Source organism: Pseudophryne corroboree, chromosome 1, assembly GCF_028390025.1.
Source record: "Pseudophryne corroboree isolate aPseCor3 chromosome 1, aPseCor3.hap2, whole genome shotgun sequence".
Lineage (NCBI taxonomy): Eukaryota > Metazoa > Chordata > Amphibia > Anura > Myobatrachidae > Pseudophryne > Pseudophryne corroboree.
This window is the reverse complement of record NC_086444.1, coordinates 778,401,127-778,419,851: the sequence shown is the minus strand read 5'-3', so window position 1 is coordinate 778,419,851 and position 18,725 is coordinate 778,401,127. Positions and strand designations below refer to the sequence as shown.

Below are 18,725 nucleotides of genomic sequence, written 5' to 3'. Positions count from 1 at the left end.
TTAGTGATAGAGGAGGCCAATAGAGAGCTGACACTTGTGAGAGATAAAATTAAAGTTATGGAGGAGGTTTGTCGGGCAGTGCTGGTATCTGATGATACGTGTGATTGGATTACAAAATTGAATGGGCAGGTTGCAAAATATAAAAAGGACTAGCTAAAATTCAAGACCGCTAAATACAAAGTGGTGAGCCGTGACTATGAGGAGAATAGGGTGTACGCCTGGGTCAACTCTACTAAAGCCGAGATCAGGCAGAGACGACAAAGATACAGGAGAGGACCCAGGAGAAACCCTATGTACACGGAGACTACTAGTGGAGCTGGTTCTTCCACTAGTGAAGCAGAGGTGGCTGGACCAAGTCAAGCTAAAAGTACCGGGCGTCCCCCTTTAGGGGTTAGTACAAGGGCCCAAAGAAAGCCCAAAAAAGGGCAAGAACCAGAAGGGGTAAGCAATGCCAAATGGAAAACCGGGCCTCAATCAAAGAAGAAATGAACATTTACAATTTGTCCTCCAGGACATTAAAGCCGATGTAGATTACGGTGCTGCAAAAGGGATTGAATTTTGTCCCAACAAAGCCTTATTCTACTTTCAATTCTATTGTTGATATTAATAAATTTAGCAGACAATTGCGTCTTCGGGAGTTTTTTGATGCTAAAAAAGAGGTGGTGGTACAAAGAGAAAGTTGTCCAGTACGAGTTAAAAGTACATTTGACCCTGTATCTAACAATTCCTCAATTAAGGCGTATACTAATGCACTAATTTCCAAGCTAAACATCCTGACAAAAATCATGTTAAGGCACACCATGTAATTTATCTAAAGCTGAGTGGGATGCTCTAAAGGATTTTGAGACCTACGCAGATATAGTAGTACGCCCCGCAGATAAAGGGGGTGCACTGGTTATACAAGATCTGAGTGATTATAAGAATGAGGCGTTTAGGCAGCTTCTGGATACGTCAGTTTACTGTAAGTTGGAAGGTGATCCCACACTGCAGTACATGCGAGAACTTTCTGATTTATTGGAAGAAGCACGATCTGATGGTTACATCACAGAGTATGTCGTAACAGCACTACAGAAGAAATATCCGAAAGTACCCATTTTTCATACGAAACCAAAGTTGTATAAGAACAGTAAAAATCCGCCTGGCAGACCAATTGTGTCTGCCAGAGACTCATTGTTTTATGAAGTATCTAAGTACCTTGATCACTATATTCAACCAGTGGTACAAGCGCAGGACACCTATCTGAAGGACACTAACACCTTTTTGTCCAAATTAAGAGCATTGGGACAAATTCTCTCCCCCTGTTGGTTATGTACGGCTGATATAATCAGCTTATATACAAATATTCCATTAGATAGGGAACTGGAAGCTGTAAAGAAATTGTTGGAGATTAGTCCTTTATATGAAGGTCCAAATTTGTCTTTCTTTTTGAAATTGTTGCACTTAGCCTTAAGCAGTAATTATTTCTTATTTGATGATGTCTTCTTTTTGCAGACACTGGGCTGCGCAATGGGCAGTTGCGTAGCTCCGGTGTTTGCGAATGCATTTATGTTTGAGGTTGAGAGATTTATGTTTTTCGGGAGGTATTTTTCTGATAACATACATTTCTTTACGCGCTACATCGACGATATTTTAATGTTCTGGTTAGGTACAAGGGAACAGTTCATTGAGATGATGGATGTGGTCAATACATTAGATCCAAATATTAAATTTACGTGTGACATTCAAGCGATCAGCATCCATTATCTCGATGTAGAGGTTTCTCTGGTTAACAACAATTTGAGAACTTCACTATATTCAAAACCAACTGACTGTAATACGATGTTAGAGGCTAGCAGTTTTCATCCAGCCACACTCAAAAAAGGTTTGCCCTACTCGCAATTCCTGCGAGTACGCAGGATTTGCAGTGAGACTGATGACGAGAATAGACATCTCCAGAAAATGAGAAAGAGATTCCTACAGCGTGGATACGACAGTGGGGAACTAAATAGGGATATGTTAAAGGCGAGGTCAGCTCCAAAGATTCTGGTACCACAAGATCACAAATCTAATACCACTGATTCTATGGTCTGGATAAGCGATTACACTGACACTAATCTAGAATTAACAAAGGAAGCAAAACGTTTATGGCTTGTTGTTCAGCAAGGCGGGCATTTACCCTCAGTGAAAAACAAGAGGCTGATGCCTTGTTATAGACGAGGTAGAAATTTAAGGGATAGGTTGGTGTGTACGGATGTATCAAGACTAAAATCAGTGGTAGGTAATTTTTTAACAAAAAAAACAGGAGTATATCGGTGTCTGGGGTGCACTACTTGCACCTATATGGAAGTAGGGGATTCATTCGCACACCCGCATACGGGAAAAAGAATCCCAATTATACATGTAGTTACATGTTCCACCAGGTACACGATTTATTTCATTAGATGTCCATGTGGCAGTTACTATGTTGGGAAATCTATTAGAACATTTAAAGAGAGGATGGCCCAACATAGCAGTGCCATACATCAAGCATTAGAGGGCAAAACAATCGACCAGCCCGTTGCCAGGCATTTCAAACAATGTAGACACACTTTGGCACAGCTGCGTAATAAGATCATAGATCATGTACCAGACAAAAAGAGAGGAGGTGATCAAGATAGGTTACTATTGCAAAAAGAGTCGAGATGGATTTTTGAGTTGAATACAGTACAGCCGTTTGGGCTTAATGAGTATCTTACATTTAGTAGTTTTTTATAAGTACGTTTCCTATATGTGCATATGTAAGTTTATTGCTTATCTCTAACTGTTAACCACTCTCTATTCTAAGAATGGACCCTTTTGCTGTGATATGTATTTTAACGGCAATGCCGTCTGTTGTTTATACTCAGTAACCTTGGTGATGGGGAGCACTGAGGGGAAGCTGGCGCTGGTTGTCAGAGCGACGGCGGGGCCGCTGCTGATGACGTCAGTTCAAGCCGGGAAATGGCGGGGAAGCACGCGGGGCACTGGTGGTGTTTAGAGCACATATAAGGTAAGCCTGTTTGTAATGTACATGTTCCTGATGACGATTTTGCACTAAAATCGAAACGTAGAAAGTTTCACTTGGTCTTTTACTATTTATTTGACTGGGAGTGCCGCCGATTCTATGCTGCATTTATCTATTCTATACGGAGGGCACCCGGCCTGTTGAACTGTGTATATGGAAGCAATGAGTGCCGAACACGATTTACTGTATATATATATATATATATATATATATATATACACACACACACACACACACACACGTATCTACCAAGTATTCTGAAGTAAATAATTAATCTCCATTTGAATTCTATATAATATTCTCTGGCACTATGTATATATATATATATATATAAGGCAGATGTTTGGCACTCCACAATTTACTTGGCGGCAACCCTGGTTCCCTCCATAGTGATAATACAAAGGTGGTATGTATTGGTGGCACACATGGGATTCTTTTTTAAAACATGACACTGAAGCCACTGTGTTACTGTTTCAATTTAACATATACATCTTTGTCCTGATGAAAATTCATATGTTAAATTGAAATGTTGACCAGTGGCACTGTTGCTTTAGTGCAATTTTTTGAGGCAGAATTCTGTGAGTGCTGCCAATACCTACTATATATATATATATATATATATATATATACACACACAATGGACAAATGAGGCCATCTCTTGTGTATTCGGGGGGCACAGGCGCAAGTAAGCCTCACAAAGGCTGATGGAGTGCCGGAGTCTCTGTTGGATATATACATACATACATATATATATATACATACATACATATATACATACATACATACATACATACATATATATATATACACAAAGGGGGTACCTGGTTGCGCTAGGATGGAGTTACAGCAGCACCTCTAGATTAATCTCCTTTTAGCCATCAACTAGCTGATCTGAGGGTGCTAACACTGGTGTTCCTAATTTAAACCAACCGCCTTCACTGTAGATATATTTATTTAAAAAAATCATGCTTATTTATTCACAATAACATTGTTAAAATCAATAGTATACCAGCAGTAAATGTACAATTTTACAGAAAAACACTTTGGATGTGTTCAATTTGTGTTCAGTTCAGTACAGCACATTTCTTTGTAGATGTTTGTTCAGAATAAGGTACAGATTCTGTTTGTTCTGGATACAGTAAAGAAGATTGTTCAGAATACAGTACAGAAGCTGAATACAACATAAACCCAACGTATTTCATCCCAAAGACTTCCTCAGGTGTGCAAGATCAAATGCCCAATAAAGTGTTGTAAATGTAACTTGATAAAATTAATACACCACTGGTTGTGCCAGCTTGGGTTAATCAGAGTGTATTTTGCATATACAGTTAGTTAAGTAGTCCCGAAATTATAGGAAGCCCAGGAGGTGAGGAAGGTGATTTGTGTATCTTGGGTAAGTGATAGTATGTGGGGATAACAGAGTGTGCATTCAAGAAAAAAAAATATGTTGCTGTTTTTATAATGATGGAGTCATCATTCATCAATGATTTAAAAGCTTTTCTTTCTTTCAGATGTAGAATGTGTTTGTGATGTTTGTCTTTGTTAGTAGAAGTACATAATTTGCTAAAGTCACTAAGGGTGGCAGCGTAAAATTTTTTGATATATCCACTTTTATATTGAGTCGGATACAACTGATTTGTTCTTGAATTTAGCTCTATTTGGATCTATATCGTAAATTACTTCTATCTTGGGTTCTTACTCAGTATGAAGTTCATTCAACATATCTAATGCCACTTGATCCTGACTACCTAATAATATGGGTAAAGCAACTTTGCCCTTTCTTTTCATATTTTATTAAAAAAATATCTCTTTCTACATAGATCTTGAGTGTATCTATTAAGCTTAATAAACAGTTCAACTAGCGCTGGTTCTCTAGATTGGGTAAATTTAAGTCCTTTTGCAATAAGTGCTTTCTCACTTTCACTAAGAGTCTTAGATGAAATATTATATAAACCCTTATTCCTCTTAATCTTCTTAAGGTTTTGATGGGATTTTTTCTAACCTTGTGCAATGAAAGCACAAGATTTTTTTCTTGTGCTTTCATTGAACAAGGTTATCCACCAGATTTGTTGAATAAAGCAATAAATGAAGCTCTATAGACTAATCGTAATAACTTACTGGTTACTAAAAAAGTAAAAGAGAACCAAGCTGGAATGAAGTCAGGTCCCATATTTATATCAAAATATAACACACAATCAAACAAAATAAAACAGATTATTAAGAAAAACTATTCTTTATTGAAACATGATATAGAAGAAAAAACGAATATTGTTTCAAGAAAAATAGTAATCTTAAGAATGCATTGGCCCTAAGTCCTTTTAAAAGTTCAACCAACCCATCACAAGGAACAATCTAGATAAGTGGTTGGGTTTTAGGGAAGTCATGAAAGGGTGCTACAAATGTGGAAAAGATAAATGTATTACTTGTGGATTTATTTTGAATAAAAGCTTAGGGTTTGAGTCAAGCTCCTTGGGACAGAAATTCCAGATACAAAGTTTCATTCATTGTCAGAGCACCTTTGTTATATACCTTATTACTTGTGTATGTGGGGCTCAGTATGTGGGTAGGACAACCCGAACATTGAATAAAAGATTTCTAGAACATAGACGAAATGCACTCACAGGCATTGCGACACATAGTTTATCTCGACATGTCAAACAAACACCAAGGAGATATTAATGTCCTATCAGTACAAGGAAAAGAACATATAAAAAGAACAGATAGAGGAGGGAATAGATTCAATCAGTTATGTAAAAGAGAGGCATTCTGGATATTTTCTTTGAATACTATGTCCCCTATGGCCCTCAATAAGAGCATAGAGATGAACAATATTTAATCAATAAAATTTATATTATATCCTGGTTATTGCCCATAGTTCCTTTCCTTCCTCTTTCTCTTCCTTCTACTTTTTTCCCTTTGCTCTTTCTTTCTTTGTGTGGAAATCTAGTCATACGTTATAATATGATATATGAATTTATTCTTCCTCAATCTCCTTCTCTTTTTCCCTCTCCATCATCTTATAGTTATTAATGGGTGAGCCTGAATATAAATTTGTCACCATTTCTAGAAAGATGGGTTTCCAATAGAGAATTGTTTCTCTTTTTAAGAATGTTCTATATATGGTTTATCTGAAGATTGACGACATCAAAGTTAGGAGTCACTGAAGCGTCTGAGTATAATGAAGAATTATAGTGCATATATTTATTTATTTGTTTGTTTTTGGTAAATGGCTTTAGTATCAAAGATATTTCAAGGTTTTATATTAGAACCAATAAAGAACAAGTAATAAATAATATAAACATCTCTAACTTCCATCAGGGGATTGAACCCTGGACTTCTTACACACTGTCCTGACACTTTAACCCATTAGACTATTTTGTCTATTAAAAAACCTAGTCTTTGGAGCTAAGTATTATGGTTTCATTTATTTTAAAATAACCATTAAATTTAACATATTAGAGGTGGCCAAAAATCAAACCTGGGTCTCTGTGCACAGATGCTTTTGTACTCTAGGCTATGTAGCCTGCTAACATAAGTAACCTTTGAAACTTAATGTTGAGGCTGTTTTTTTTTATATAATGTATGTGTAACAAATTGAGATCTGTTACAATGTTTATTTTAATTTTGATACACTGAGATGTTTCCTAATCATGCCATATAAAATTGATGGTCTAACAAGTAATAAAATATATATTTTTTAATAAATGATTACTAAATAGATTACTCCACATAGTTGCTGTTTTACTTTAAATTTCAGATGTTGTCATTATTTCTAATGAGAAGTGACCTCTGATTGTACATTGATATCTTGATCACCTTGATCACTCATAACCACCCATTCAGAAGAAACCGCCAGAGTGCAAACGGCGGAGAAACGCATTAAGGGAAACTGACAGAGCATCCTCCACTATCCGCTGTGCTCCTGCCTATTCAATTACCAGAACCTGGTGCAGAGAACGGACGACAGTGCACAAGCCGCAGAGACGGATCAAAGTGCATAAGCCGCGGCCTCCCTCCCACTGCTCATCTTATACAGTAGGGCAAAATAAGTATTTGGACAGCCACTGATTGTGCAAGTTGACCCACTTAAAAAGATGAGAGAGGTCTGTAATTTCCATCATGGGTACACTTCAACTGTGAGAGACATAATCTGAAAAAAACCTAGGACATCACATTGTATGATTTTTAAAAAAATTATTTGTATATTCTTGCGGAAAATAAATATTTGGACAATAAAAAAGTTTAACTCAATAATTTGTAATATAACCTCGGTTGGCATTTACAAAGGTCAAACGTTTCCTGTAGTTCTTGACCAGGTTTGCACACATTGTAGCAGGTATTTTGTCCCACTCTTCCATGCAGATCTTCTCTAGATCTGTCATGTTTTGGGGCTGTCACCAGGCAATACGGACTTTCAACTCCCTCCACAGATTTTCTATTGGGTTGAGGTCTGGAGACTGGCTAGGCCACTCCAGGACCTTGAAATGCTTCTTATGGAGCCACTCCTTAGTTGCCCGGACGGTGTGTTTGGGGTCATTGTCATGCTGGAAGACCCAGCCACGTTCCATCTTCAATGCTCTTACTGAGGGAAGGAGGTTTTTGCCCAAAATCTCATGATACATGGCCACATTCATCCTCTCCTTAATACGGATCAGTCGTCCTGTCCCTTTTGCAGAAAAGCAGCCCCAAAGCATGATGTTTCCACCCCCATGCTTCACAGTGGGTATGGTGTTCTTGGGATGCCATTCTCCCTCCAAACACGGCGAGTGGAGTTTATACCAAATAGTTTGATTTTGCTCTCATCTGACCACATTACATTCTCCCAATCCTCCTCTGGATCATCCAGATGGTCACTGGCAAACTTTAGACGGTCCTGGACATTTGCTGGCTTAAGTAGGGGGACCTTTCGGGTGCTGCAGGATTTCAATTCATGACGACGTAGTGTGCTACTAATGGTAACCTTTGTGACTGTGGTCCCTGCTCTCTTGAGGTCATTGACCAGGTCCCCCCGTGTAGTTCTGGGCCGATTCCTCACTGTTCTCAAGATCATTGATACCACACGAGGTGAGATCTTGCATGGAGCCCCAGGTCGAGGGAGATTGTCAGTGATCTTGTATTTCTTCCATTTTTTAATAATTGCGACAACAGTTGATCTCTTCTCGCCAAACTGCTTGCCTATTGTCGAGTAGCTCATCCCAGCCTTGTGCAGCTCTACAATTTTATCCCTGGTGTCCTTAGACAGCTCTCTGGTCTTGGCCATGGTGGAGAGGTAGCAGTTTGACTGTTTGAGGGTGTGGACAGGTGTCTTTTATACAGATAACCAGTTCAAACAAGTGCCATTAATACAGGTAACGAGTGGAGGATAGAAGAGCTTCTTAAAGAAGAAGTAACAGCTCTGTGAGAGCCAGAAATCTTGCTGCTTGGTAGGTGTCCAAATATTTATTTTCCACAAGAACATACAAGTAAATTGTTTAAAAATCATACAACGTGATTTCCTGGGTTTTTTTTCAGATTCTGTCTCTCACAGTTCAAGTGTACCTATGATGTAAATTACAGACCTCTCTCATCTTTTTAAGTGGGTCAACTTGCACAATCGGTGGCTGTCCAAATACTTTTTCCCCCCACTGTACTTTGCAATACTAACTGCTCACCCACGGCCAAGTAAGACTGCATGGAGCAAAAGGGAAGTGCATACTCCTGATGGCAAGCTACAATTGGTGAGATCATAACATACGTGCGGGAGATAGTAGCATATCAAAGGCTGATAAACTGTTCTATACTGTATCTAACTGACTGCTCAGATAAGGATCCGTTACCTAAGGTCATTTGACCCATTAAGGAATTGGAGCTTACTATTTTGATACAGCAGAAATAAGAGGATTGGCCAGATCATTTAAACATCTGGTTTTACTAAATTGTGTTTTAACTGCGTATTACTCGGTATCTTTATATTGTGTATGTGATTTGCTATATCAGCATTTGGGAGCTACTTGTTAGGCACTATCTATGTGGAGATTTTAATTAAGGAAACTATTAATTTTTTGCACCTGATAACCTGTGTGTGCTTTTTGTATTTTCTTTCTTTTACAATCTCATTTAGTGTGTACACTCATCATTAACGACCCCCTCCCTTGTCTGAACATGTACATATGAGGGAGGTCCTTGATGACGTCAGCCATGCTGCAGCATGGGAGTCCCCCCCCACCCCCACCCCTCCGTTCCCCCACAGTCGCTCCCTTCTCCACTGGCAATATCGGCATCGGCTTGTCTAGTATGGATGGGCCTTAAGCCATATTGCTATAGCAGCCATAATATAATAATTTGAGTAATAGAGACATACTAAGTGGACACTGTTTTCTGTTTTATTATATACTTTATTTCCCCCTCACAATTTATATGTATGTGTTAGTCTGTCATTGATTTTTTTTAGTTTGTCATTGATTTTAACCTCTGTTTCATTGTTTTGTACCCAATATAAATTGGATATTTGCTAAACATAATAATAAAGGCGCACACATATTCCGCAGCACTTTACAGAGAATGTTTGTCCACTGCTACAATCTATATACTGTACCCTACCACATGTGCATGCACACACATTCACATTAGGGTTATTTTTTGTTTTTGAGCCAGTTAACCAACAAATATGTATTTGGATTGTGGGAGGAAACCGGAGTACCTGGGGGAAACCCATGCAAGCACGGTGAAAATATACAAAAACCACAAAGTTAGGGCCATAGTGGGAATTGAACCCATGACCTCAGTGCTGTGAGCAGGGGCAAAGTCAGAAATTTGTGGACCCCATAGCAACATTTTGAAGGGGGCCGTCTCAATGCTTCTAGAGAGACACCTCTCTGCAGCAGTTGTTCATTGTATGCCCCATAATAGTGCCCTAGTTTACTTATTGAACTATAGTAGTGCCTTAGTTAATATTATCCCCATAGAACTACCTTGTTTATTTTATTGAACAAAGTATTTCACATTGTAGAGTTGCCAGCCCAGTACACATTATGCAATACAGTACCCCTAATTCACATTACTATATACAGTGTCCACAGTTCATATTATGCCACACTATGGTGCCTTAACTTAATACTGTGCCATATTACAGTGCCCCAGTTCATATTACTACATGTAACATTACAATGCCCTCCAGTTCATTTTATAACACAGTGGAATGAGCAGGTCCAGTGGTGTAACCAGATATATTGTAGGATGAAACACAAAAGTTTATAAGGGTCCCTATGTACCACCCAATGGTTGAAAATGTATACAACACATGTAACTTTGACAAAGATGATGGGCCCCTCTCAGCTCTGGGCCCCATAGCAGCTGCAATCCATGCACCTATGGTAGCTACACCCTTGGCTGTGAGGCAGTAATGCTAATCATTACAGCGTTTGTGCTACACAAGTTACACAACTGCAGTGGCATTATTTTAGAAAGAGCGCTGAGTGAAAGAAAGTACGGGACGATCCGGTCACGTGACCCGGCAACACGGAAGTGAGCGAACATCGCTAAGCAACCAGGAGGAAACAGGAAAAGGGGAAGAGAGCCAGCACAGAGACGCGGTGGACAGCGGGGAACGGCATCAGGTGAGTCTCCATACGTGGCAGGGATCTTACAGGCAACAGCTCGGAGGAGTGTTAACTGGAATTTCCCTTGCCCTAGACGGTGTTACTCCACCAGACCGGCCGGGCTTCAGGGGAGCGCCTGAACCCAGGTGCAACACTGGAGACCGGGGTAGGGTTGAGGAAAGAGTCCGGAGTCAGAGCCATATCCATTTCATTGCAAATCCACACCGCATTGCTCAGCACTGTGCAAACCCCATTATCTACAAACCCACCCCAATACTTATCACAATCATAGCGCTCAAATACAGTGTATGCGGGATACCGCATGCAAAAAGACTTTACTGGAACTTGAAGGACTTCAGCTTTATATATCATTTTTTTAACCAATTAATTTTTAATTTTTCATTCATTTTTTGTGATTTCTTTTTTGCTTTTTTCTAAGTATTCACCTTCCCTTCCCTTTTCCCTATCAAGATTTGCTAGTATCGTACTTCTTAGTGTTACCAGAGTAAAAGAGTAAAAAGGCACTTTGGAGAACATACTATATTTTTAAAATAAATTTATTGGTTTATACTACACCTTTCTGCAATCATTTCATACTAACAGCATATATATTCACCTTTGGTATAGTGCATTGGTCCTTCCTGAGAGGAAACAATTGACAATTCATGAGTACAGCATGTCTATTGCACAGAAATAGGGCGGGGCCGAATTGACAACAAACAAATCAGCTGTACACATTTCAGTCACAATAAGGGCTATATCTGATACTGATATCTAATTGGAATAATTAATAAGCTATCACATAGTCTAGGACTGAGCGCAGTATGAAATCATAATATATACTGTATCAAAAGGCTTGTCACCTGTAAAGTGCAGCAGCTTGTCCGAAACACAAGAGACTCAGTGCGCAGCTAAAAAAAACCATTCATTTGTGCAGTCTTGACCAATTTATCTGCAGCAAGAGATCTCACATGGGACTGACCAATTTCAGAAAGAGTAGAGAAATTAGGGCATTGACAATTTTTGATGCATTAGTAGCTCCAGAGAGACAGACAGATGACAGCAATACCTTTGCAACACATTTTTACAATTAGAGAAATTGATCAACAAGGAAACAGGGTTATGGTGGGACACATACTCCCTAAAATGGTACCTACAAAATGATCTAATTCCAAAAGGTCTGAAAATCAAGAAAATACCCACGCACAATAAAGACAACATATTCTTCATGACAAAATGGAACACCATTCTCACAGATTGCTCAAAAAAACTAATTCAATTACTTGTAGAGAGCAACACGGGGGAGTTAAACACAATCAAGAACGACATTATTAAACTTAACGCCCAATTAGAACCCTACAAATAGGAGGTGGAATTCAAAAATCTTACAGACCTTACAGCACAGAGTCTTAAATCGAGAGAACAAGTTATTAGAGGTGAAAAAGAAAAAGATCCTTAGAGACAAATTTAGGGTAGGGAAAACACAAAAATGCAAGAAAGATACAGTAACATGTATAAGCTCGAACAAGCAGACCAGACACAAACAACTTTTAATAAATGAAAACCCTATCACACCCCTATACAAAAAACTCAATCTTACATACCAACAATATATGTCCAAATTACATCATGTAGGTAGAACCACGGACAAACACACATCATCAGTCTCCTCAGCAGGAGAGTCAGAGTCTGAAATTTCATTTTCAATATACGAGATAGAAGAGGGCTCCCACTACGAAGGTCTAGAAAGATTATCATTAGAGAAAGGATGGGAAAGCTGTAGCCAAGCACCCACATTTGTCACAGACAGAACACACCAGAGGATAGAAAAACAAACATCTTCCATTAGACAGGGATCTAACCCCAAAACAATACAGGAGACAGAGATACCACCAGTACAAGAAGTACAGGAACAAGAAAGTACCAGACAAACAGAAACATCAGGACCATGTGTTTCAGAACTCCACTTTTTAGGGGTCAGCAACACAGGGGGGCAAAACATAAACAGCACACCCATCATGAAAAGAAAATTAGAAGAACAAGAAGAGGATGTAGGGGGGGGGGGGGGAGAAAAGAACAAAAACAGGACACCACCCATAGTATAAGAATTAGGAAAGGGAATTTTCAATTTAAGTGATGTCACACTCACAGGCGACCATCTAAGACTTCTAGATAAAGGGTTAAAATTTGCACCAACCAGCAAACTTGACAAATTCAACACCTACCTTGACCTACACAGATCTGCACGTAAATTATGTTTGAAAAAATATTTTGCCACAACAGTACCAGCTCCAATAAGAAATGAGAGAGATGCAGAAACATTCAAACATAGCACATTGAAACCACCATCAAGCTTCAATCCAAGTCATTTGAGGGGTTCACAAGTAGAAGCATTTGTCAAAATGGTAGAGAGAGACAATGAAACACTAAATACAAATAGACATATGCACAATCTGACCAAAAAAGAGAAAACGGCACTACAAGATTTACAGGACAACAACTCATTGATCATAAAACCAGCGGACAAGGGGAGAGTAGTTGTACTATTAAACAAAGCTGATTACATCAAAGAGGCATACCGCATTCTAGATGACACACAGACATACAAGAAACTACTTCAGGATCCACCAAGACATTCCAGATAGAACTCGAATCACTCATACAGAAGGTAGCAGATTTATGTATTTTAAATGAACAGGAACACCAATACATAAAAACGCAACACCCAATAATCCCAGTATTTTATTATCTGCCAAAAATACATAAGAATCCACTCAACCCACCAGGCAGACCCATCATATCCAGAATAGGTTCTTTAACATCCCATCTCCCAGAGTATCTGGACATATTTTTACAACCTTATGTGCAAAAACAGAAGTCATATTTACATGACACAACACACATACTCAACAAGCTACAAGAGATTCAATGGGGAGAGGAATTATGGCTGGTCACTTCAGATGTTACCTCCCTATATTCAATAATAGATCACAGCCAAGGATTGACCAGCATTAAATACTCCCTAGGAAAAGACACAAATGTGGAGGACTTACAAAAATAATTTATTATTGACAGTATAGAATTTATACGGCAACATAATTACGCTTGGTTTGAAGGAACCTATTACTTGCAGACAACAGGTACAGCGATGGGCTCGATATTCGCCCCCAAGCTACACCAACCTCTTCATGAGTTGGTGGGAGGACAAATTCATCTGGTCCAATCCAAAGCCTGGGGAGAATCTCGTGCTCTGGACAAGATATATAGATGATCTGTTCTTTATAAGGAAAGGTGAGGAGCAGACATTGGTCAACTTTTTGCAAAACATGGACAATAATGATAATAACCTCAAATTCACAACTCAGTACAGCAAAAATAGTGTAGAATTTCTAGATCTTAACATTTTTGAGGTGAAACCCATAGAATGTAGGAAGTAAGTTCAAGATATATATGCACACTTACACAATTTTATTCAAAACAATTAGTACATTTATATGTGTACACTCGTGTTCATTTATTTATTCTAACCTTACTATTAAATTTATCAAGTTAATTTGTGTTCACAAAGTATTGGATAGACATACAGTTGTAGGGGGATAATCAGTCCAATGCAGCATATCACACCACAGAAAGACATCTCAGGGAAATAATTCAGGACAACTGCAATACTTTACCAGTATGTGCCATATATGAAAATGTTTTGGACAATTAGAATGGAGAAACTTCCCTTTATTTAAAAACACCATCTGCAAGTTTGTACTATCCCACCAGTGATGACACATTGGAAAAAGGACCAATGACAGAACAAACAGGCATCAGGTGATGAGGGGCGTGACTTTGCACGGACTTAAAAGAATGAGGAAAAGGGTTCCACATTTATCCACTTCTCCCAGAGGAAGGCCCCAAAGGGGTTGAAACACATTGGAGCTGCAGAAATCTACTAAAATACAACCAAATTGCTGTAAGAGGAAAGAGCGCTGAGTGCAAGAAAGTACGGGACGATCTGGTCATGTGACCCAGCAACACGGAAGTGAGCGGACATCGCTAAGCAACCAGGAGGATACAGGAAGAGGGGAAGAGAGCCGGTGCAGAGATGCAGTGGACAGCGGGGAAAGGCATCAGGTGAGTCTCCGTACGTGGCAGGGATCTTACAGGCAACAGCTCGGAGGAGCGTTAACTGTAATTTCCCTTGCCCTAGACGGTGTTCCTCCCCCAGACCAGCCGGGCTTCAGGGGAGCACCTGAACCCAGGCGCACCACTGGAGACTGGGGTAGGGGTTGAGGAAAGAGTCCGGAGTCACAGCCATATCCATTCCATTGCAAATCCACACCGCATTGCTCATCACTGTGCAAACCCCATTATCTACAAACCCACCCCAATACTTATCACACTCATAGCGCTCAAATACAGTATATGCGGGATGCCACATACAAAAAGACTTTACTGGAGCTTGAAGGACTTCAGCTTTATATATAATTTTTTTAACCAATTCATTTTTCATTTTTTGTGATTTCTTTTTTGTTTTTTTCTAAGTATTCACCTTCCCTCCCCTTTTACCTATCAAGATTTGCTAGTATCGTACTTCTTAGTATAACCGGAGTAAAAGAGTAAAAAGGCACTTTGGAGAACATACTATATTTTCAAAAAAATGTATTGGTTTATACTACACCTTTCTGCAATCATTTCATACTAACAGCATATATATTCACCTTTGGTATAGTGCATTTGTCCTTCCTGAGAGGAAACAATTAACAATTCATGAGTACAGCATATCTACTGCACAGAAATAGGGCGGGGACGAATTGACAACAAACAAATCATCCATACACATTTCAGTCACAATAAGGGCTACATCTGATACTTATATCTAATTGGAATAATTAATAAGCTATCACATAGTGTAGGACTGAGCGCAGTACAAAATCATAATATATACTGTATCAAAAGGCTTGTCACCTGTAAAGTGCAGCAGCTTGTCCGAAACACAAAAGGCTCAGTACGCAGCTAAAATCCCCATTCATTTAGACAATAAATATGCTGCAATGATCCAACATATAATAAAAATAGAACAAGACTTCACTAAATAATAAGCATACAAACATAGGCAAAGTTAGAAAAATCATGCAAACTTTTACAGTTACTATAAATAATGTAATAAAAATGATATTTTTTTCTACTGTATATACAGTATTGCAGATTTAATATTTTCTGGAATTATTGTCATTTTTTTTTCTTTTTAGATAAAATGATATTTAATTTTGCATTTTGTACATTAACGTTGCATTTTCTTAATTGATAAAAATAAACTATTAACACTTCTATTGTTGAAAGCATTCTTACTTTGCAGCATTTTTCCACACCTCCATTTTTGCACAGTACTGTATAAGTATTGTGACTCCACAGGCCATACCCCACTGTGTTCACATAACATATTGTATAAATACTGTGACTCCGCAGTGAGCGGTGATTTTGGAACAAAATTTCAAATACATAAATACTATTAAACTGTAGTTGATTTTGTACTACTTGTATGTGTGTTACCCTATATGGATTACAACGATCAGTTGAGAGAAGATCAGGAGCAGTAACCAAATACTAGCACTATCCTGATAGTACAACTTCTACTAAAGGTGATCCAGGGGGCAGTAAGTTTAGGAAAGGGCATGTGAAATCGAAATCTTTCACAATGTTAAAAAAAGGGGTAGTTGTATCACCATACAAAATGTCAAATCAGTGCCCAAAAAAAGAATATTAAGGCTTAAACTGTGTGTTCAGATTCAGAAATCCCTGAGAAGAGCCTAGAGGAAACCATGATAGCTATGTGTGAGTCTGATATTTCTCACACTGTCCTCATAATGAAGCCTCTTTCTCCTCCTTCCATGATTTCTTCACCTGCTGCACATGTGAGGAACAGTACAAGTAAAGTTGGTGATAAGGAAATAATAGAAATTGAGGATGCTTGTCTGTATGTGGAACAGGGTGAGTGAGATATGTGTGTACTACTACTGACACTGATGATGAGGCTGGTAATGATGTTGTTTGTGTAAATCAGCCATCAGTGGCAGTAGTTTTTCCCTGTGATAAAAAGAAAGCCTTTGTGATGCCTGTACATAAGACCAAAAAGGCCTTCTCCTTAGTGTGGGATTATTTTTACCCACACCACATGTGCATGCACACAAATCTTGGCAATGTTTTGTGATGGAATATGCTCCATTTGTAAGACCCAAATTAGTAGAGGAACAGATGTTAGCCATCTAGACACCTCCACCATTTGCAACATGTTCATTAAATTTATTTTGCAAGAATATAATGTAATTAACACCCTCACCATTATCCTCCTCATTAATGATCAGAGGTAGTCCTTCTAAAAAAATGTGTTTTTGGGGATCCAAACAAAGCAAGCACTTCAGTCCCTGTCGCTGACGTGTATGATTTGTTAAACTGTGCATGTCCTTTTTTATATCCAACTTAAAAGTGGGTGGGAGGACCCACGACAATTCCATGTTGCACCACTTTTCTTTCCATGATGAACTGTGTTTTGGGGGGTGGATTGGGGATGGTCTTTGCATTACTAATTTGCAAAACATTTTTAAATAGATATACTTGTAGTGTGTTTGTGCCACTACTTTGTTGCTTAGTTTAGCTATCCAGCCTTGGCCAATATTGGTGAAATATATTATGAGCTGTGAGTTGGTCAAAATTGACTGGAAACGACTTGAAATTAATGTTAATTTTTTTAAGTTTCATAAATTTTTTAACAAAATACAGATCCAAAACCAAAGTCAAAACAGGTGAGGGTACAAAACAAATCCAAAATCAAAACCATAACACAGGGGTCAGTGCACATATCCAAATGGGTGGTCTTCAGTATGCCGAATGTCGGGATCCCGGCGCACAGTATACCGGCGCCGGGATCCTGACACCCGGCATACCGACATATATTCTCCCTCATGGGGGTCCACGACCCCCCTGGAGGGAGAATAAATAGCATGGCGCGCATACCGCGCCACCGTGCCCACAGCGTGGTGAGTGCAGCGAGCCCGCAAGGGGCTCCTTTGTGCTCGCCACGCTGTCGGTATGCCGGCGGCCGGGCTCCTGGCGCCGGTATTCTGGTCGCCGGGAGCCCGGCCGCCGGCATACCATACTACACCCATCCAAATAATATATTACGTGTTGGCTTATTGCTGCATTTTTATTGTCTGAAGTGAATCATCGCTCCTTATTTCCACACATACTTATATCATTATCTACCCTTGTGATTTTCCTTTACTATATATTATACAGTTGATTAAATATTAACCATTTTACTAAAAAAAATATCTCTTTCACACTCTGCCCAGAATCAGTCAATGTTTATGTACAATGACAGATTAAATAGTGTGATGCATTGCCAAAAACTCAGCTTCAGAGTATAAATATAAGGTAGCTTCTGATTTGTGATTGCAAACTGTAGAGCGTAGAACCAACTCACAAAAAACAAGCAACAGAGAAACAGAAAAGAAGAAGTGGCGGTACCAAACCCGAAGTGACACCCCAAACATTTGGAAGACATGAGTTTTTGCAGCAGAGACATGAGCACTGCAGGGAAAGTATGCTTTTTTAACCCAGCGTCAGTAAGGATGGGTCATTATGACCTTGGCAGTTTTCACTTTATAATTTTTCTGAGTATTTTAACTAAAATATACAGATGGATTAACAAATATTTAAAAAAAATAAGAAATGTGGGATTAAATATTTCAGGGTAATTTTGACCCACCTGACTACCGGTGTAACAATTTTCTACCGTACTGATGCTGGGTAAATACAAAAATATGTTTCTAGATTTTAAAGCCTTTGGTTTCTTTTACAGTGAAACTGTTGTATTGTTAGATATTCTAAAACGAGGAGTGAGGCTTGTACTAATGTTTTGTTATACAATGAGTGGTAATGATCTTTGTATGCTGCGTTCTGCTTTCTTACATTTGCAATGTTGTCACTGATACTACCGTAAGAAAAGAAATCCTGCACTAGGAATATAGGTAATATATTTAATTTCCAGGGAATTATTATTTGTATTATTTCCCGTTCACATAGATTAAATTTTCATATCTGGAACATACATTTGGTGCAACCAACTGACTCAATAC

General features: G+C 38.8%; 1 protein-coding gene across 7 annotated transcripts in view; it reads left to right on the top strand.

Moving 5' to 3' along the window:
* LOC134910135 (NADP-dependent alcohol dehydrogenase-like) overlaps positions 1 to 18,725 on the top strand; it is a 465,879-nt gene that overhangs the window by 348,926 nt on the left and 98,228 nt on the right. Inside the window, exon 1 of one of the 7 annotated variants that reach the window (XM_063917869.1) lies at positions 18,061 to 18,188. The exons of the other annotated variants lie outside the window; for them this stretch is intronic. Within the exon in view, the coding sequence (XP_063773939.1) occupies positions 18,150 to 18,188 (39 nt within the window). The 5' untranslated portion in view covers positions 18,061 to 18,149. Of the gene's footprint in view, positions 1 to 18,060; positions 18,189 to 18,725 lie in introns of those variants that run through there. 7 annotated transcript variants of the gene reach the window in all.